Below are 21,226 nucleotides of genomic sequence, written 5' to 3'. Positions count from 1 at the left end.
TGGATTTGCAGGCATGACGTGCGCAGGCTCTGGATTTGCAGGCATGACGTGAGCAGGCTCTGGATTTGCAGGCACCTTTTTGTTTGTTTAGTTACCTTCACTTACCTCGCACCATTTTATTTGTTTTTTATACCTTCACTTACCTTGCACCTTTTTGTTTGTTTTGTTTTTGTTTGTTTTGTTACCTTCACTTACCTCGTACCTTTTTGTTTGTTTTGTTTTTGTTTGTTTTGTTACCTTCACTTACCTTGCACCTTTTTGTTTGTTTTTATACCTTCACTTACCTCGCACCTTTTTGTTTGTTTTGTTTTTGTTTGTTTGTTTAGTTACCTTCACTTACCTCGCACCTTTTTGTTTGTTTTGTTTTTGTTTGTTTTGTTACCTTCAATTACCTCGCACCATTTTGTTTGTTTTTTATACCTTCACTTACCTTGCACCTTTTTGTTTGTTTTGTTTTTGTTTGTTTGTTTAGTTACCTTCACTTACCTCGCACCTTTTTGTTTGTTTAGTTACCTTCACTTACCTCGCATCATTTTTTTTTATACCTTCACTTACCTCGCACCTTTTTCTTTGTTTTGTTACCTTCACTTACCTCGCACCTTTTGGTTTGTTTTGTTTGTTTAGATACCTTCACTTACCTCGCACCTTTTTGTTTGTTTTGTTACCTTCACTTACCTCGCACCTTTTTGTTTGTTTTGTTTGTTTTGTTACCTTGACTTACCTCGCACCTTTTTGTTTGTTTTGTTACCTTCACTTACCTCGCACCTTTTTGTTTGTTTTGTTTATGTTTGTTTTGTTACCTTCACTTACCTTGCACCATTTTGTTTGTTTTTTATACCTTCACTTACCTTGCACCTTTTTGTTTGTTTTGTTTTTGTTTGTTTTGTTACCTTCACTTACCTCGCACCATTTTGTTTGTTTTTTATACCTTCACTTACCTCGCACCTTTTTGTTTGTTTTGTTTGTTTTGTTACCTTGACTTACCTCGCACCTTTTTGTTTGTTTTGTTACCTTCACTTACCTCGCACCTTTTTGTTTGTTTTGTTTGTTTTGTTACCTTCACTTACCTCGCACCTTTTTTTTAGTTTTGTTACCATCACCTACCTCGCACAATTTTGTTTGTTTTTTTTTTGTTTGTTTTGTTACCTTCACTTACCTCGCACCTTTTGTTTTGTTTGTTTTGTTACCTTCACTTACCTCGCACCTTTTGTTTTGTTTTTTTGTTTGTTTTGTTACCTTCACTTACCTCGCAACTTTTTGTTTGTTTTGTTTTTGTTTGTTTTGTTACCTTCACTTACCTCGCACCCTTTTGTTTGTTTTGTTTTGTGTTTGTTTTGTTACCTTCACTTACCTCGTACCTTTTTGTTTGTTTTGTTTTTGTTTGTTTAGTTACCTTCACTTACCTTGCACCTTTTTGTTTGTTTTGTTTTTGTTTGTTTTGTTACCTTCACTTACCTTGCACCTTTTTGTTTGTTTTGTTTTTGTTTGTTTAGTTACCTTCACTTACCTCGCACCTTTTTGTTTGTTTTGTTTTGTGTTTGTTTTGTTACCTTCACTTACCTCGTACCTTTTTGTTTGTTTTGTTTTTGTTTGTTTTGTTACCTTCACTTACCTCGCACCTTTTTGTTTGTTTTGTTTTGTGTTTGTTTTGTTACCTTCACTTACCTCGTACCTTTTTGTTTGTTTTGTTTTTGTTTGTTTTGTTACCTTCACCTACCTCGCACCATTTTGTTTGTTTTTTATACCTTCACTTACCTTGCACCTTTTTGTTTGTTTTGTTTCCTTCACTTACCTCGCACCTTTTTGTTTGTTTTGTTTTTGTTTGTTTTGTTACCTTCACTTACCTCGCACTTTTTTGTTTGTTTAGTTACCTTCCCTTACCTCGCACCTTTTTGTTTGTTTTGTTTCCTTCACTTACCTCGCACCTTTTTGTTTGGTTTGTTACCTACACTTACCTTGCACCTTTTTTTACCTTTACTTACCTCGCACCTTTTGTTACCTTCACTTACCTCGCACCATTTTGTTTGTTTTTTATACCTTCACTTACCTTGCACCTTTTGTTTGTTTTGTTACCTACACTTCCTTGCACCTTTTTTTACCTTCTCTTACCTCGCACCTTTTTTTACCTTCACTTACCTCGCACCTTTTTTTACCTTCACTTACCTTGCACTTTTTTTACCTTCACTTACCTCGCACCTTTTTTACCTTCACTTACCTCGCACCTTTTTTACTTTTACTTACCTCACACCTTTTTTACCTTCACTTACCTCGCACCTTTTTTTACCTTCACTTACCTCGCACCTTTTTTTACCTTCACTTACCTCACACCTTTTTTTACCTTCACTTACCTCACACCTTTTTTACCTTCACTTACCTCACACCTTTTTTTTACCTTCACTTACCTCGCACCTTTTTTACCTTTACTTACCTCGCACCTTTTTTTAACTTCATGCCTGCTCTGGCTTGGCAGGCATGAGGTGAGCAGGCTCTGGTTTGCAGGCATGACGTGAGCAGGCTCTGGCTTGGCAAAGCAGCCACTGGACAGGCTCTGGCAGGCACAGGCCCAGGCTTTGCAGACATTGAGCAGGCTCTGGCTTGGCATGCCCTGAGCAGGCTCTGGCTTGGCAGGCACTGAGCAGGCTCTGGCTTGGCAGGCATTGGGAAGGCTCTGGCTTGGTAGGCACTGAGATGGTACTGGCTTGATAAGCACTGAGCAGACTCTGGCTTAGCAGGCACTGAGCAGGCCCTGGCTCTGGCAGCATGGCAGGGACTGAGCAGGCTCTGGCTTGGCAGGCACTGAGCAGGTTCTGGCATGGCAGGCACAGAGCAGGTTTTAGCTTGTCAGGCACTGAGCAGGCTCAGGCTTGGCAGGCACAGAGCAGGCTCTGACATGGTGGGCACAGAGCAGGCTCTGTCTTGGCAGGCACTGAGCAGGCTGTGGCTTGCCAGGCACTGAACAGGGTCTGGATTGGCCGGCACCGAGCTGGCTCTGGCCTGGCAGGCGTGACGTGAGCAGGCTCTGGCTTGGCAGGCATGAGGTGAGCAGGCTCTGGTTTGCAGGCATGACGTGCGCAGGCTCTGGATTTGCAGGCATGACGTGAGCAGGCTCTGGATTTGCAGGCATGACCTGAGCAGGCTCTGGATTTGCAGGCACGACGTGAGCAGGCTCTGGATTTGCAGGCATGATGTGAGCAGGCTCTGGATTTGCAGGCATGACGTGCGCAGGCTCTGGATTTGCAGGCATGATGTGAGCAGGCTCTGGATTTGCAGGCATGACGTGAGCAGGCTCTGAAAAGGTAAAAAGGACATCAGAAGGCATTCATGTGCAATTTTTAGCTAGAAAACTTCAAGATAATTAACAGCTGTCATTCATTCATCCATTTGATTAAGTAAGTGATCCTGATTAACCCAGAAAAATGACAGGCAGTTTCTGTAGGACAAAAAAATAAAGTCTACCGTGAAGCGTTATGGTGATACAAAATACTGCAGCAGGTCTCAGTGTCAAGGCTGCAAATAAACATTGATAGAATTTTCTAGTATGATAAGTGCTGGAATAGTTCAGTTCAGTCTGGACCTAAATCTAAAGCTTTTTTTTTATCAAAAATCACTTCAATTTTATTTGCAAATGAAACAAAATGAATAAATGATGTGCCCATGACTCTTACTTATTGAGTGTTACAAGCAAAAGGTGTGAGGCAAGTTTTTCTCTCTCCTCATTGCTCCTTACCTGACTATAAATTATATCACATGCACCATTATTTATACATGTAAATGTATGTGTATAAATAATGCTTAAATGCTTAGAATTTTAGAATACAAAAAGAAATTTTAAAAAATAAGTTATTTCACATGCAAAATGTTCACACAACGTTTACAACACAGAATAAGAACAGAATTTCTATTAATAACCCAATTAAAAAGTTCACTGATTCACAACACTGCACAATGTTACCTGGACAATCAATTGTTATGTTTTGCGATAGTTGTCTTTGCTTTTCAGCAAATTCTGCATATTTGAACCCTGTTCACCAGCGACTGTATGATGCTGAGATTAACCTCTTCACACCGAGGACAATCAAGAGACTCATACACAACTATTACAAAATATGCAAACATTCAGTGACGAACAGGAAGTCAATACCATACATTTTAAAGTCAGGTGTATGGACAGGGTCAATTGTAATTTACTCCCACCTGACCATCACTGAATGTTTGTATCTATTTATTGTAAGAAAAAGTTAAGAAAAAGTTGAGTAAACTTAAATTTTTTTAAGGCAACTTATCGCAAGCGCATTATTGAGTACACTCAACAAACAGGGACCAAACGAGTTGGAAAAACACTTACATATCTAAGTCTAGTCAACAAAATAATATTTGTTAGCTGGATGATTATCCTTATTTCATTCAGTAAACACACACTAATAAATCAACCCCATTTCAACAAAAAATCTTTGTTTAATTTACTTAATTATCTTTGTTGGAATAACAATTTTTTTATAGTTGTGTATGAGTCTCCTGATTGTCCTCAATGTAAAAAGATGAATCTCAACATCATACAGTTATTGCTGGACAAGGGTCGGTCAAATATGCAGCAGATTCTGCAGGACCTGGAATATTTAATGGGTCAGGACAAACAAGAAACGTTTGAACAACTTTCAAAAAACATAAAAACTGTAATTGATTGTTTAGGTAAGATTGTACAGATTTAGGATTAGATAAACATTAGAACTGGGCTATTTTTTATTAGAAATTCTGTTATTATTCTTTGTTGCAAACTTTATGTAAACATGTCTTATGTGAAATAATTTTTTCAGGGCAGGACTAAATTAAAAACAAACCTTGATTTTTAAAAGTAATTAATTAATTAATGCTTTGTTTAATGACAATTCACATACAAATTAACAATAAAAGCAAAAATGTCAATATATTCAAACAGACAATAATTGTAAAAAAATTAAGGAAAATACAAAATAAATCAACAAAAAATAAGAACTATATACAGAGGGTTATTAAGAACAATGGCCAGTTTCACCACCCAGCAGGACAAACCATGAACCCATCTATCACAAAGGGACGCAATGTTTTTGACATATAGAGCCAACTGAGATAAACCGTGCGAGATCTTATTCAACCAACAATGTGACAACGCAGCCAACAAAATCCAGATTTAAAACATCAATAAAAGGTGAAAACTAACTGTGTGTGCCTCCTTAAATTCACACAACATATAATATAGAGCAAGTGTCTCATTCCGATCTGCTCCGAATAAAGATTAGCACTTAAACAAGTTACTGAAGTAAATTATCTTCAATAAATTTCTAAATTCACGATCCATACTGTAAACATTTGGCCAAGGCCATCATTAACAAGTGTAGAAAATGCGACATGACAACTGCATAAGTAATGAAAAGACGACCAACCGCTTGACAGTTAGCAGATCACGTGAGGTAAACATAACTCACGATAAAAAAAATCTAAGCACGACAGCAGTGATGTTTACTCCATTTTAAACACCGTCTATGTTATGTTTAGTTAAAAAAAACCGATAAAAGTTTGGATTTACCTGTCGCTTGAACGCTGATTTTCTTTCTTCAACTCTCACCGTTGCCCTTAGAAACCAACTCAAACATTACATCGTCGAACGACTCGATTGTGACGTAATGCACACTAATACTTTTTTTTATGTTTTATTATATTTACAAAGCAATTACATCTTCTGTGATAATGGGTTTTGTTGTGCTTTGCTTCACCCAGATGCTTTGAAAAGCAAGACTTTAGAATCAACAAGTGTTATGTTATGCAGTGGTGTTAAAAAAATAGCAGTGTAATAATAAAAGTGAATAAAGTGCAAAAATTTTATAAATAGAGTTTATTTCCTTATTTCAAATGTATTGAAAACATTACACATTTAATTCCAAATCAAAGTATTAACAAAATGTCTGCATGTTGAAAAAATAGCAGTGTCAACATTTTTCTATGACACTTAAAACGTTAACTTCACTTTAAATAACTGAATTACTAATACATTTTTAGGTTTTGCTTCAGAAACTGCATTTTTAATGTCACCCCACAAGTTATCAGTGGGGTAGAGATCAGCTGGCCACTCCATAACCTAATTTTTTTTGTCTGGAACCAAAAATTTCCCCTCTTGCACTGCAAAAATGATTTTCAAGAAAAAAAGCTGGTGTGTTTGGGGTTGTTGTCGTCTTGTTGAAACACCCGTTTTAGAAGCATTTCCTCTTCTGCAAAGGGCAACATCTCTTCAAGTATTCAAACTGATCCATGTTCCCGATAGGCCCAACATGTAGTATGAAAACATCCCAATACCATGATTTTTGCCCATTCATGCTTAACTTTTTACAGTGTACTGTGGCTTGAATTCAGTACCCGGGAGTCGCCTGAGGTTCTGTTGATAACCACTAGACCCCAAAAGAACAATTTGACTCTCTTCAGGGCAAAATGTTACACCATTTTTCTTTGGGCCAGTTGATGTGTTTCTGCATGTCTTTTTCAACAATGGTGCTTTACTGGGGCTTTTTGCAAACAGCTTAGCTTCACTCAGATGTCTTCTGTTACTTACAGATCATCTCTGATCTTTTTAAAAGTAAAAAACTTTGCCATCATGACTATTAATCGATCTGTTTTAACAGTAGTTGCTTGTTTTCTTCCATATGCCTTGTTTCTGTTGCCATTTTAAATCATTTGAGATCATTTCTTTATACATTTTCCCCTCTAAAATCAACTTTATAATCAAATTAAGTTGTTCCTCTGAGCAATGAGGGAACATTTCATTTTACATAGCAGCATATATACTTTATAACAATAGGCAAACATTTGCTTCCCCTTCCTTCTTAATAAAGGACAAAAATGAGCTGTTTTTTCACAGAATTAACCAATATTCAAATTTAACTTCACACTGCTATTATTTTGATCATGCCACTTTCGATGAATGAGTTTATAACTCAGAACAAGTAGTGTGGATATCATAACCAATGAGTCTATTGTATTTGTATTACACTCCTACATCTGCAATAATTTCCAATGCAGTAATATTACTAATCCTAATAATCAGGTTAATGATGTAGCACTGCTAGTTTTTTGTGAGACCGTGCACAGTGTGTTACAGTGTATGTTGTAGTGTAGTATATCATATTGATATTATTTGCATCACAATGTTTGATTTTTAAGGCTCCAAGTGACCACTGTCAAATTATGCATTTTGTTTCCCAAATCTAAGTTTATCACTAACAAGAGCCATTAAAAGATGAACAAATGTCTGTAGCAGTATCATGGTTCATTGATGTTATTAGATGGTAATACTGTGATACAGTGTAGACATACTGAAGTATGTAATAGAAAACTATGGTAATACAATGTGTAAAAAACACTTATTGACACCATAAAAAGCTATGCAGCTAAATAAAAGCACATCAACAGCATTTTTTAGTCATTTATAAGTTTTTCACAGATCTGTCTTTTTACAAAATGAAAACATAACAAAAAACAAACACTTTAAAGTTTGTCTTCAGAATGCCCCTGCCACAGCTGCGTGCTTCAACCGCACTAAAAACACACTCTCTCCTTCAACACAATACTGTAGTTTTCTTGGCCTTTAGATCGGAGGGGATGTGAGTAGGAAGATGTCAGAGGAAAGAAAATGTAGATAAAAGATTAAAGTCAGAGCAAAGACAGAGACAAGAGAGAAATGGAAACACTGAGGTGTGTTATAGTAATGAGTTTCACGCTCCTCCTTTTGGATCTCGCAGAAATGCCACCGTTCAAGTACTGTAGTCCTGTAAATCCTGTTCACAGACTGGTCACTAGGGGCAGAAGCTGCTTCGGTGACTGTCAGCCGTAAAAGTTCACTTAGGCAACCTCAGGGTTCCTTTACCTAGCAGGAACTGCAGAACTCTGTCCACCAGCAGGGCGGCGACAAAATCCAAAACCAAGACCTTGGCTATTATTAACTTAAACTGTAAAGGAAAAGAGAAAGAATGTAAAAATACAACAAATTAATTGTAAAAAGCCATTTTTGTATACTAGCGAATAAAGGCATTTATTTTGCATATTAACTCAGTATTTCAAGAACTGGATTAATGCATATCAATTTTGTATGATTATTTCAAAGGTACCTGAATGGCATACTATGTCTGTGTCCAAAAAAGCCCCCTATATAAATAGCCCACCATTTTGTAGTGCTGTCCAAAATTATAGTGGACAATAATCCATAATGCACCAAAATAATAAGTGTACAACTCAGCGGCTACACTACAAAAAATTACTTTTACTTAATATTTTTGTCTTGTTTTCAGTAGAAATATCTAAAAATTCTTAAATTAAAGTGCTTTTTCTAAATGAGCAAAATGAACAAAGAAAATAAGTCTAGCTTATTGACAAAAAATATACAATACAATTAAATTTAAACTTAAAACAAGCCAAAATATCTGCCAATGGGGTGAGAAAAAAAATCTAAAAATAAGTTCTTAAACAATTAATTTAAGCAATTTTTTTCTCACCCCATTGGTGGATAATTTTGCTTGTTTTAAGTACAAATTCACTTAAATTGTATAGTTTTTGTCTATAAACTAGACTTATTTTCTTAGGTCATTTTGCTTATCAAGAAAATACATCTTGATTTAAGAATTTTTAGATATTTCTTCTGAAAACAAAACCAAAATACTAAATAAGAAAGTCATTTTTTGCAGTGTAGGTGCATGCCAAGTGAACTCCCACGTTTTGACACAAGATAGTGCCTAATGTAGGGAATAGTGAATGAGGGCATAGGGGTCTATTTCAGACACAGCCTATGTCTGGTGAATTTTTTAATTATGCATTTATACATGTTCTTTGCTCTTTAAGGAGAACTATTTTGTAGTGTTTCCTAAAACTAGCATACTGGTGTCAAAATTTGTAAGTGTTGGATAGTGTGCTGAATTTAATACCTCAGTTGGAATGTCTACTAAGGCAAATTGCTCATTGAATTCAGGTGATGACCCCGACAACAGCCCAACTATGGCAAGCCTGATAAACCGATGCTCCATAGCAGGGGCCGATTCTCTCTGAGAGACTCCATGAAGGGATGGCCCTGAGGAAATAGTTTGTTGAAATAGCTTTTTAAGACATTTTTAAAAGAACAATTCACCCAGAAACTAAGCTACGATGCAGGAAACTGTTTTAGTAAATAACTAAAATAATAAAGCTTTTGCGGAAAGCTATGGACTTAAGAGGACTCAAAACAAGATACCGAATATCTCTTTGTAGGGGCCATACTTACTAATTATGTAACTGTTATAAATTTGTACATTTAAAATTAATTTTATTATAATTTTATAAATGTTCTTTATTTTTATAAGTATGTGCTTCTAAAGCCCGGGATACACTGCACGATTTTTGGCTCTCCCAGACGAAAGATTACTATTGTGAAACAATTGTGTTGATTTCTGTGATCGGTGGTCCTGTGAGAGAGGTCGTACAGTGAGAGAGGTGTAAACACGGCCATTTTCTTGCGTTCAAAGATAGCTTACAATAGTTTTCTGACAGTGTCAGAAATTCAGCATGATCAACGCACAGTGTGTTTACTGCTACGACCTGCATACCGGTTTTCGTTTACCACTAGCACATGCTGGTGACGTTGCGCTAACGTGTGACGCAGCCGTCAAAAGTCTCAATAGGTGTCATGATCGTACAATCTACAATCTTGTCGTACCCAAGTTTAAAGCCCAGCTGGGGTGCACCAGATAACACGTCAGCCGCGTCGTACATCATCCACGTCACTGCAGTCACTTGACTTTAGTCTCGCGCATGTGCTTTACAACAGACGCGGAAGAGAAGACAATGCTGAATAAAGTCATAATTTTTCTTATTTTGGACCAAAATGTATTTTCGATGCTTCAACACATTCTAACTGATGTCACATGAACTACTTTGATGATGTTTTTATTACATTTCTGGACATGGACAGTATACCGTACATAGATTTTCAATGAAGGGTCAACAAGCTCTCAGACTAAATATAAAACATCTTAAACTGTGTTCCAAAGATAAAAGGAGGTCTTACGAGTTTGAAACGACATGAGGGTGAGACATTAATGACATTATTTTCATGTTTGGGTGAACTATCCCTTTAATTGAAGTCTGTTATTAAACAACGCATGTGTAAATTATGGTCACGGTTGTTTTTACACATCATAGGGCTGAACAAAAACATATGGGTCACATGACAAAGAAAACATGGCGGATGCATCATGTCCAAAATGTTTTAATGATAAATGATAGGTTCTTCATGTAATTCAGTACGTACCGTCATGAAACACGATTTCGGACGCAGCGAGGCAGTGACAATATTTTCATTTTTGACTAAATTAATTATTTTAGTATTTAAAACCGTAAACATGCTGCAAGTATTTTTTAAACATCCTAAACATAATTATGATTACTATCATGCTATGAAAATAATTAAAGTACCTTATAGTTAATGGCAAACGTAGCCATCTGCATTGCCATTGACATGATGTATACAGTACTGTTTATGAGACTTGGTTCGAATTCTTTGTACAAGTCTACAAACTGATCTGCCCTGCAGGAGAAGAAGAGAGAGAGAGACAGGTGAAACATAAGGCAAACTTGCCTATTTTGAGACATTGTTGGAACGTCCTTCCAAACAAACAATTGCACTAAATGCAAAACTGATCCATTCTTACCTGGGTGGGCTTCTGCTTTGTGCCCCTTTATACAGATACACTAAACTGCAGAAGTGGACTGCAAACTGCAGCAGCACTGTCAGGACAGTGTACAGGTTAAAGATGTTGGGTAAAGGCCGCTCTTTCGACAATGTCTTCAAAGGCTGAGGAACAAAAAACACAATAATTACTAAAGCGAAGGTATCATAAACCCCACTCAGCTTATCATCTCACAGTTCTTATCTCACCTTTGACCTCGAGATGAACAGAAAGCAGCCGGCCAGCAGCAAGCCCTGAAGTGTCGCCTGAAAGTCGCTGAATTTCACCCCCTCCAGGTAAAGCACAGACTGACTGTAGGCGAGCACCAGAGCGTTCAACGCTAGGATCTTAAACATCTGCAGGGTGGTCACCAAAGTGCAGCGGCCCTGTTTTATCACGTGACAGACTGAAAACCGACACACATTTAGATAAATCCACTTTCATCTGGGGAATTGAGTCAAGAGAGGGTAAAACTCATGGAGTTTGACTTACTGCACTGAATAGAGGACAGCTTAGATGTGAACGGAGCAGCGATGGACGCGTCACCCAGTTTGACCACTTGTATCTGATCTTCTTCTAATTCTCGTAGTACTTGACTGATTCGCTCCTACGGCGTGGCATTAAAAAGCAAAAGATTAATCACAGCCAACACAGATAGCAGGAGATCACCCATCAAATGTTGAAGGTAAATACATAAATATAAGTGATGAAACACCTTTTGTGCAGCGAGCTGTTCCTCTCTCTGTGCAATTATTCTCTGTCTGGCTCCACGTGAAGTGAGTTTCCCTGAACTTGTGACTGGAGGAGGTCTGGGATCTACAGAGGAAATCTCTTTGTCTTTATTTCTCTTCTTCCTCTCTGGGATACGCTCTGGGGCGTTAGCCAGCAGGGCCACACCTGATAAACACAAATCTGGATTAGGATTTGAGCACATCGATTGTTTTTACAGTACAGATATACAAGTTACACAGGATTTGTTGAAAAACAAGACCCAGACAAGTCAAAAAATCTTTTAAATATTGGTGAAATCCCCTTGAAGTCAATAATATTATCATTTTAAGGTATACTCCAACGAAATATTCAAATTTTCAGGGGTAAGCCATACGCATCACTTCTTTTTATGCGCACTTCCCTTGGATAAACACGCCCACACGTCAATCAGCGGGAGAGCAAGAGGCGAGGACGCCATGTTACAGGTATCAATTCATGCGGCAGCTTTGTTTTATATTAAGACTCAATGGCACGAAAGAAGAAGTGTGTTTTTGGATGCAAGAAGAAAGCCAGCCTTATGGAAACAATAGATATAGTTTGTTTATCCGTGAGTTTTGCATGTGTGCTTGTTTAACGCTGAATTTCATGGAAAGTCCCAACCGGGTCATGAGTTGCATGCGGTAAGTAAAACGTCTGTGTTATATTGGAATATTATATAAACGACACAAATCATAAGTCAGTGTTGTGTTGCATGACTCGTGGTTCGCTCCTCCCGCAGCTCGTAACTCCTCCTTCTGAATTTTTTCGTACGTTATCGGAAAAAATCTGTAAAGCTGATCTGTCTTTTATAAATCTGATAAAACTAAAGACTCTTCGGACATATGAAGTTTGTTTAATAACTAGGGCCGGGACATTAACCCGTGAATTAAGATTAATTAATTACACAAAAAATAATGCGTTAAACATTTTTAACGCATTTTAATCGCACTTATTTTTGCACCGCGGAACATTTCTCATTGGATGAGTTTCGGCGGACCGATTATACTGGAGCACCAACTAGTGTTCATCATGACTTCAGACAACAACAAACCACAGTGAACATGAACGAAGAAGCTGATGAGTTCGCTTTGGTTGGCCCCGTGGACGGGATTTTTTTATATAAAAAACGAACGGATGGAAGCGTCGATAAGAGCATGGTTGTGTGTAAGCTATACAACAAGGAATTCACATATCACCGCAGCACATCGAGCCTCAAGTATCATCTCAATGCAAAACATAGCAGCTAGCGTGGACATTAGCCCGACTCCGAGTACAATGACTTGGTTGAACAAAAATAAACAATATTTTGTTGCTTAAGCTTATGTATTCAGTCATTATTCATGGTATACTAAAAATCCATGTGAAAAAATAACTTCTCAATGTTCTCAGGTCAAATATTTATATGTGATTAAAGTGTGATTAATTTCGATTAATTAATTACAAAGCCTCTAATTAATTAGATTAATTTTTTTAATCGAGTCCCGGCCCTAATAATAACTCTATAGGTACTCAAGATTAAAGGTCACGTTCTTTCTGATCCCATTTTTTAAACCCTAGTTAATGTGTATTTAATGTTGCTATAATAGCATAAATAATATCTTTAAAATGATAAAGCTCAAAGTTCACTGCCAGGCGATATATTTTCTTTAAAAATACTCCGCCCACAGGAATACGTCAGTCGCCAGCTAAGCTAACGGCAAGCTAAGCTGCTATCAAATCACAACACACTAAACAAACTACACAATCAGAACTCGAAACGTATTTCTAAAGGAGGGACTTCATAGAACAAGGAAGACATCAGACCGTTTTAAGGACAGTGAAAACAGCGGTATACAGTAAACTGTATAAAAAATAATGCGTTTTTTACACGTGAAACATGAACATGTTATATTGCGCACTGTAAACACAATCAAAGCTTCTAAAAAACAGAAAGAACGGGACCTTTAACATCAGATACGCAGAAACAGCGTGTGTTATGCGAGTTAACATAATGCAGCATGTCTTACCTATGTGGGCATGTTTAAGTGCACCAACATCATTTGTTCCATCACCACACATTAGTGTTACAAAACCCAGTCCCTTTAGGCTAGTTATGACGAATTCCTGCAAAGACATGAAGATCAACACAGTTATACAGGGTTACGACAAGCCTCATGGTATGCAGAGTACCAAAAACACAAAGAATTTATAACTTATAAGTAAAGAATAATTGACAACAGGCCATTGAATTATTTGAAAATAATGCACAGCCAATGCGGCCACAATGCAAAGCGGATAATTTACATTCAAATGATTGTTATAGCAAAATGCCGACAGGACCCTGACATGACGATTTTACAGCTAGTTGCCACAAGACATGAGTAAAATAAAGCAATAAACCCCAAGAAGCAGTGGGTTATCAGTGCATTTTATAACAGCTAAGGGGCGTTGTTAGTCACGACGTGAAGCGGAGTGCCTAAACCCCCTTAGCTGTTATAAAATGCACTGGTAACCCAACGCTTCGAGGGGTTTATTGCGTTTATAAAACGGTTACATCATATGCATAGCAGGGTTTCACAAAATAAAACACAAATAAGTTGTAATTATATTAGTACAAATATTACTCTTCCGCCAAACAAAGTAGTTCCTCAGAATCAAGTGTGACTGAAACAGAGCGCAGTTCACAAACAACACAGACACATTTATTTGCGCAACACAACACAGACGTGTTTATTTTTATAAATCAACATTCATCTAAAATATACATTAACATTTATATCGTGCAACTGTTGAAGTGATGATCAAATATGATTGGAAGCATGATTAACTCTTTCCCCGTCAGCGGTTTTTTAAAGTTGCCACCCAGTTTTAGTTTAATGCCTTACAGAAAAATTATTTTCTTTAAATAAACATAAAATATCAAATGAAAGAACAGTCCATCCGCTTTCCAACAACATCAAAAAAAACGTTTCATCCTACCTTCATTTGTTCTCTTATCAGTTATCACCTCTCAAATTTTCAGCTAAATGCGGAGATAATTCCATTTTTGTGAAGAACTTTTGTAAGAGATCAGATTCAGAGCCTGATCAAAACACACGTCACGCTAAATCCACCACAACGCTGTTGTGTCGAGTGAATGCCTCAGTGTTTAAGTTGGGTAAGATTGTCATCTAGTGGATAATAGCGGAAATATCAATCAGACAAAAACAACTCAGAGAACGTTTTCTCTTTATTGACGAAAAGACTCAACAATATTTATTGACATTTATCTGGATATTGCCATAATTGTGCAAAGGTATTAAAATTAAAATATGATTAAAGACTGTGGTGTTTATTTTCATAAATCAGTACGCAGCCACAGTGGCGCAGTGATACTTGTGATGCGGTCTGAACCGTGGGTTTACCGGTGTATTTTATCACGGCTTAGAACACCCTTCAACCAATCAGAATGAAGAACCAGAACGAGCCGTTTTATAAGTATTGATTTGAAATTGATTTTTACAGCGGGCATTTGTTTTTTTACTGACATCAGAAGAGACGGAGTGATGCATTAAACATTTAAGTAGGACTGGTGTAGTACATTGATAAGCGAACGCAACTGACCAGAGAGCTTGGTAGTTATTTAAAATAAGCAAGTCTTAGCTTTCTTATAGTCATAAGAGAAACTAACCTTTTGTTTGGGGCTAACTCGAGCGAAGACCTGCACATGAGGAAGCAGGGCGTTCAGCAATCGTGGGTCGTAGGACAATTTGGTCAGCCCTTCACCCGTCACACAGAGGTCATAGCGCCTGATCAGATCCGAGACTGATGCATGAGGTAGAGGGAGGTGCACAGAACCGTCTATAGATTCCCACTGCCAATCGCCTGCGAAACAAACAAACCAGCCATTTACTTAAAGGCCAAAGCTGTTCAAGTAGACAGATCTCGAAACGTCACACACCTTGACCGGGTGCCTGTTGTAGTATCAGCGTGTGCTCTCTCTGGATAAAATGCAGCTCTCTGGCCACATGACAAGCAGTTAAAGGGTTGTCACCTGTTATCATTACAACCTGTGGACAGAGACAGATGTTAACGTACATCTCTCATGACATACACAAGCAGCCACTGTAGTGGATATACAAAATTTCAATCTTAAGGATATGTACTTTAAATTATGCAAGTAAATCGCAAAAAAGTAGCCTTAACTGGGCTTTCATAGGAAGGGTCACATATTATATTTTATAGAGTTAGTGTAATTACATGATGTGAGGCCTCTTGTATCTCTCTGATTACAGCTTTGCTGTCAGTCTTGAGTGGACAGGAGACAACCATGAATCCTACAAATTTTAGGTGACATTCCAGCATATCACGGCTCACCTCTCTCACCTGCACACAAAGATTTTTTTTTATTACACCTTATAAAACACCAGCAATTCTGATGTCATTCATTGATCAATGGTGAGTACCTGCTGATGGCTCAGGTGTCCCATCTCTTTGTAACCCAGCGCGAGGACTCTGGCACCCTCCCGTGACATCTCTCTGTGCACCTCATCATAACTGGGTGGACACTCCGAGAACTAAAACAAAATAATGTCTTGTGAATAAAAGTATTAATTGGTATTTTTATCTATAGACACAATGAAAGGACAGTCCTGGCCATAGATATTCATAATAAAGGCTAGATGTCTCGTCCAAGCTGCTGGCCAATGAAGTTCGACATCCGCATCTGGCAGCCATCTCGTCACAGTCAGCTCGCTCACTCGTAGCATTGTGTTTTAATGGTGCATGTACTTTTTTAATAAACATAACTTGATCAATATTCTATCAATCTGTTTGATTTGTTATAAACGTCAGAGATTTACTTATGACAGGGCTCCAAACTACCTTTTTCACTAGGAGCACAGTGGCCCCCCAAGTGAAAATTTTAGGGGCGCAACCAGAAAATTTAGGGGCACACATTGTAAATCAACATGCTATTCACATTTCTACTAATTTCCACTGTATTACTAATAAATACTTTAATGATAGATGCAGAAAGTACAATGTGCTGTTTTCAATTCAGTGTCACATCACAAAAGAAGGTCAAATTTACTGGTCGCACATGTGCGACTGGATGTAAAATTAAGTGGCACACTCTCAAATTTTGGTGGCAAAATGCCACCATTTGGTGGCAGTCTGGAGCCCTGTATGACACTGCATACTTATAAATAATGTTTATGAAACATGTTCAAGCATCCAGAATTATAGCCACGTTAATAACGTTTGTAAGAAACCAAACAATTTGTAAATCCGTCAAGATTTCAGGAGAAGTTCAGACCACTTGTGCAGACCACTTAGCTTACATTATGTACCACAGAGCCCCCCACAAAGCTTGCCTGTGACAAGATGGCCGCCAGTGATGATGTCAGTGCCGTAAGTCATCTAGCCTTTCTTATGTATATCTATGGTCCTGGCTACATGAGCACCATGCCTTGACATTTAAATATACATTAAAGCGATACTCCAGCCAAATTTCACGATTATCCCATGATTTACTCACAGTCAAGAAATCTATATGTCCATCATCTTTCAGACTAACACATTTGGAGTTATTTTAGTAAAATTCTTTCCTATTTAAGCTTATAATGGGAGAAAGCAGGGATCAGGGAACAAATTCTAAAGGGTGGTCGCACACCAAACAAGAAGCACATCATTGCGTTGCGTCTAGGATAACTTGGAGGTATCGTATCCCGGACGACACATTAAATAGCGCAAGCTTAGTCAGATAGCGTCTACTTCAAAGTGCAAAATTTCTGCACGAGAGCGCCCCCTGGCTTTTGGATGTAGCGGCATTTCACCGTAATTCATTGAGAAACATAGCAAGCACAATCGGCCGATCGATCGGAGCATCCCTAGTTTACCGTATTTTTCCGCATTTTTTTGGCGCATTTTTAAATGATGCGGCTTTTTCTCCGGTGCGGCTTATAGTCCGGAAAGTACGGTATGGATATTTTTCTTACAATTTTGATATTTGGCTGGAGTATCCCTTTTAACCTTTAGGCACTATACTTTGACAAGTAAAGATCAAACATGGGACAAAAGTGTGTGAGCATACATCCTAGCTAAACTAACACTTACTGCATTATGAAGATAAACTTTTATAACAGTAATAGATCAAATGCTCACCATGTCTCTCAGTGTCTCTGGAGCGCCTTTAACAGTGGAGATATAACAGAGCTCTGTAGAGCCCAGACGCTCGTACGACGCCAACACCGACATCCTCTTCAGAGCGCTGGCAAAGTGAAACCTCTGATGGATCTTCAGCCCTGGAGTCTTTATGTTGCGAGAAAACACCTTCTCATCTAAACAGAACAGAAGGATTACCATAATAACTACAGGGATGCCCTACAGGAATTTGTGTATAATCCGTTTATTTATGAATTTAGACCTTTAGTGAGTGCCCAGTCTGCTGCGGTAAGCATAGCCTTCTCCAGCGGATCACCCACCAGCTGTCCATCATCCAGCGTTACCAGAGAATGACACGTGGCCACCACCCGATGCGTTTCGACTGGGATCTCTGACACTGGTGTGACCTCTTTACCTTCTCTACGATTTGGAAAAAAGAAGAGCGAATGAGAATTACCCTGCAATTTTACCTTTCGTCCTACAATAAATTATACTGTGTGTACCTAAGCCCCGCTACACCTCGAACTACCAAGCTGTCACTTGTCAGGGTGCCGGTTTTGTCAAAGCAGCAGATCTCCACCTTCCCTGCGAAGGGAATCCTGAAAGGTTCGGTGCAAAACACATCTGTAGAAGAAGAATGTCCAAGAATAAGTGTAAGGAGGGAAAATAAATAAAATGCAAATGTAAATAAAAATGTTCAACTCACAGAGTTTGGCCAGCGCTATAAGAGATGTGTTAACAGCTAATGAAAGCTCGATGGGTAATTCAGGTGGCACTACTGAGGTCAAGATCAGAGTACACTCCAAAAACAACTTATATTTGTTCCTGCTCGCGTCCTTTGTGCCTAAAAGAGAGACAGAAATATGAGACGGAAATGTATAAACTGATGTTATATGCTGTGGAAAGGTGAGAAAAGTTTATTCAAAAGTTTGGGACGTCCTTTTTTAATGTAATGCCAGCTTCTATCTCTTCATTCATGGCAAGAATCATCTTAAATTATAAAGAATAAAAAGAAATAAAGCCGGTACACATCATAGGAGAATCGGGCTGAATATGCGTGTGTTTGTTTGCTTACGGTGAAGTCACGTTTGACCATGAGAGACATTGCAAGATTTCCTATTGTGTGTGAACTTATCTTATATACCCCAACATAAGACGACTCTGAATATAAGACGACCCCCAATTTTCCAGACTTTTTTTGGGGGAAAAAAGAGATTTTGTGGAAAAAAATTTAAAATTTTTATTTGAAAATTCTGGTGATAATTCATTGGAAAAACATTTTAACATCATTCATTAAATATTTGGATTAATTTGTCACAAAATCAGAGAACAGAAATGAATGAATGAGTGACAAAAATGAATAACTTTTCCACAAAAATGCAATAATTATGTACTGTAGGCCCATGTATGTATGTAACTGTGGTACTGTGAAGATAGATAGAAAATAACCATCTGCTTTTAATCAAAACCGTCTAACCTATTGTGTTGGCGCCCTCTACTGTTTGCACCTGCTTTCTCTCTTTCCCTCGTGATTTTGTGAATATAAGATGAACCCCAATTTTTTAGCCTATTTTTAGAACAAAAACCTCGTCTTATATTTGGGTATATACGGTATGTAAAGAGAATTTGAAGATGTTTGATGACCACATAGCGACTACCAACACACTATAGGAAATTTTTTTTTGTTACGTTTGTGGTCTCTCACTGATAAGATAAAAAATATTTTGGTGTGGCCCTAGCTTTAGTTGTTTAAAGGTAAACTAAGTAGTTTTTAATGGCATATAGCGGTGAGAATTTGAATTGCAACCAATGGCTCAGTCCACAGCTCACACCCCCTTTCGAAACGCATAGTGAAGCTACAAAAGCCGCCACAGGACAAACATGTCATCGTCTGAGACAATGTAGTGACAAAATACGCTCTGTAGAGCAGTTTGTCCATTTAAGAAACATGAAGGCGCAAACTGACGACTTCCATGTAAGAGGACCCGCAGAGTATGTAGATAAAAACAGCTTATTCTAAGGTAATAAAAACAATACAGTTCACTTTGTAAGGTCTTTATACTAGCGATGGTCGCTTTCGAAGCCCCGCTTCATGGGGCTTAAAACTTTTACAGATCTTTTATCCTCAGGTCAGTTTTATTATGCTTTATTAAGTTCATAAAACATTCATCCTTTTGACTAATAACACTACCATTTTGTTTACTTTTTGTTTATAGACAAATTTAATGACAAAAATGTGCATAATTAAAAGGGGATTTAGTTTTAAGTATTTGTTTGCCCTAAATAAAACTAAAACACATAATACACTTTTAATTAAATTAAATATTTTTTTAACACATTTTAATAAAAATCTTATTATTTTGTAAAAAAAGTGTAAAATGTTTGGACAGATCTGTCACTATTTTGATCAGCAGGTGTTGCCAGCGTGTGTAGTGTTTCGAATGCTTCGAAAAACTGAATTAATTTCGAAAAGTTTCATTTCTCCCATCACTACTTCATACAAAATGCAAAACAGAAGCATTTTCAAATGGACTCACCCTCTACCCAAACATACAGAGCGGCTGCAATGGCAAAAACCAATAGGAAGAGGATAAATATGAACGTCTCCAGGTTGTTCGCCGTCACCCGCTTCACTCCAAACAGAATCGTTCTCAATAATTTACCCTGAAACATTAAGGTTGACAAGTTCGAACATTTCTGACTTACAAAACACAACATTCAAGTGAAAGCACCGTATCAAACGCCTCACCTGAGAAGTGTAGAATCCTGTCCGTAAAACATAAGCTACACAACCGTTGTCTACAGCTGTTGAGAGAGAAAGATTTTATTAAATTGATATATCAAACCAGAGGTGCATATCTGATATTTAAGTCAATGCACTTTGCAACGGTTATCGACCAATTAATAATGGTTAAAGTCGTAATGTGTTGACTTTACCTGAAGAAGACCGTTTGTTGGTTGAAACATTGTAATATAAATTACTTGCATGACATTAAAGGGATAGTTCACCCAAAAAGGAAAATTTTGTCATCATTTTCTCATCTTCATGTTGTTTTGAATCTGTATGAATTTATTTTTTCTGATGAACACAAAAAATGATATTGTGATAAATTATGTTAAGTACACAGTTGATGGTACCCATTGAATTGTTTTTCCTACTGTCAAAGTCAATGTTACAATCACCTGTGTTCTTACCATCATTTATCAAAATATCTTATTTTGTGTTCATCAGAAAAAATAAATTCATACAGGTTTACAACAACACGAGAATGAGAAAATTATGGCAGAATTTTCATTTTTGGGTGAACTATCCCTTTAATAGCTAAAAACTGCAGTATGCCTGTCCTATTGTATTTAAGCTTTGACTCGTCTTGCGGTTCAAGCACCTACTAAAGATTTTTTGAATGCGTGCACATTTATTTTTTAAATACTAACGTTTTAGCCCTGCAGTAGCTCGGAGAGGTGGGCTGTGCTGAACCACTTTGGTTCCACCCGAGATAACATGCAGACGGGAATCAGCTTGCAGGTCCAGAATCCTATCAGGGTCCAGGTCCTCCACAGGCTCCTACAAACACGACACAGTCGGTTACACAGAGCGGATGTTGTGGAGATCTGGTGATGATGCTGTGGACTCA

General features: G+C 37.7%; 1 protein-coding gene across 1 annotated transcript in view; it reads right to left on the bottom strand.

Annotated features, from left to right (window-relative positions):
- Window positions 1-7,436: 7,436 nt before the first annotated feature.
- Window positions 7,437-21,226, bottom strand: part of LOC141351004 (endoplasmic reticulum transmembrane helix translocase-like) — a 28,725-nt gene continuing 14,935 nt past the window's right edge. The window contains 20 exon segments of the mRNA XM_073856967.1: window positions 7,437-7,973; window positions 8,943-9,019; window positions 9,022-9,085; window positions 10,465-10,576; window positions 10,701-10,843; window positions 10,928-11,124; window positions 11,211-11,325; window positions 11,434-11,615; window positions 13,475-13,571; window positions 15,118-15,311; window positions 15,388-15,496; window positions 15,687-15,812; window positions 15,893-16,003; window positions 17,592-17,767; window positions 17,854-18,011; window positions 18,095-18,215; window positions 18,298-18,435; window positions 20,129-20,255; window positions 20,341-20,396; window positions 21,027-21,156. Of these exon segments, the coding sequence (XP_073713068.1) occupies window positions 7,863-7,973; window positions 8,943-9,019; window positions 9,022-9,085; window positions 10,465-10,576; window positions 10,701-10,843; window positions 10,928-11,124; window positions 11,211-11,325; window positions 11,434-11,615; window positions 13,475-13,571; window positions 15,118-15,311; window positions 15,388-15,496; window positions 15,687-15,812; window positions 15,893-16,003; window positions 17,592-17,767; window positions 17,854-18,011; window positions 18,095-18,215; window positions 18,298-18,435; window positions 20,129-20,255; window positions 20,341-20,396; window positions 21,027-21,156 (2,544 nt within the window). The 3' untranslated portion in view covers window positions 7,437-7,862.

This window comes from Misgurnus anguillicaudatus, chromosome 19 (genome assembly GCF_027580225.2).
Source record: "Misgurnus anguillicaudatus chromosome 19, ASM2758022v2, whole genome shotgun sequence".
Classification (NCBI taxonomy): domain Eukaryota; kingdom Metazoa; phylum Chordata; class Actinopteri; order Cypriniformes; family Cobitidae; genus Misgurnus; species Misgurnus anguillicaudatus.
The sequence above is the reverse complement of the archived record's forward strand: the minus strand, read 5'-3'. Positions and strand labels throughout refer to the sequence as shown.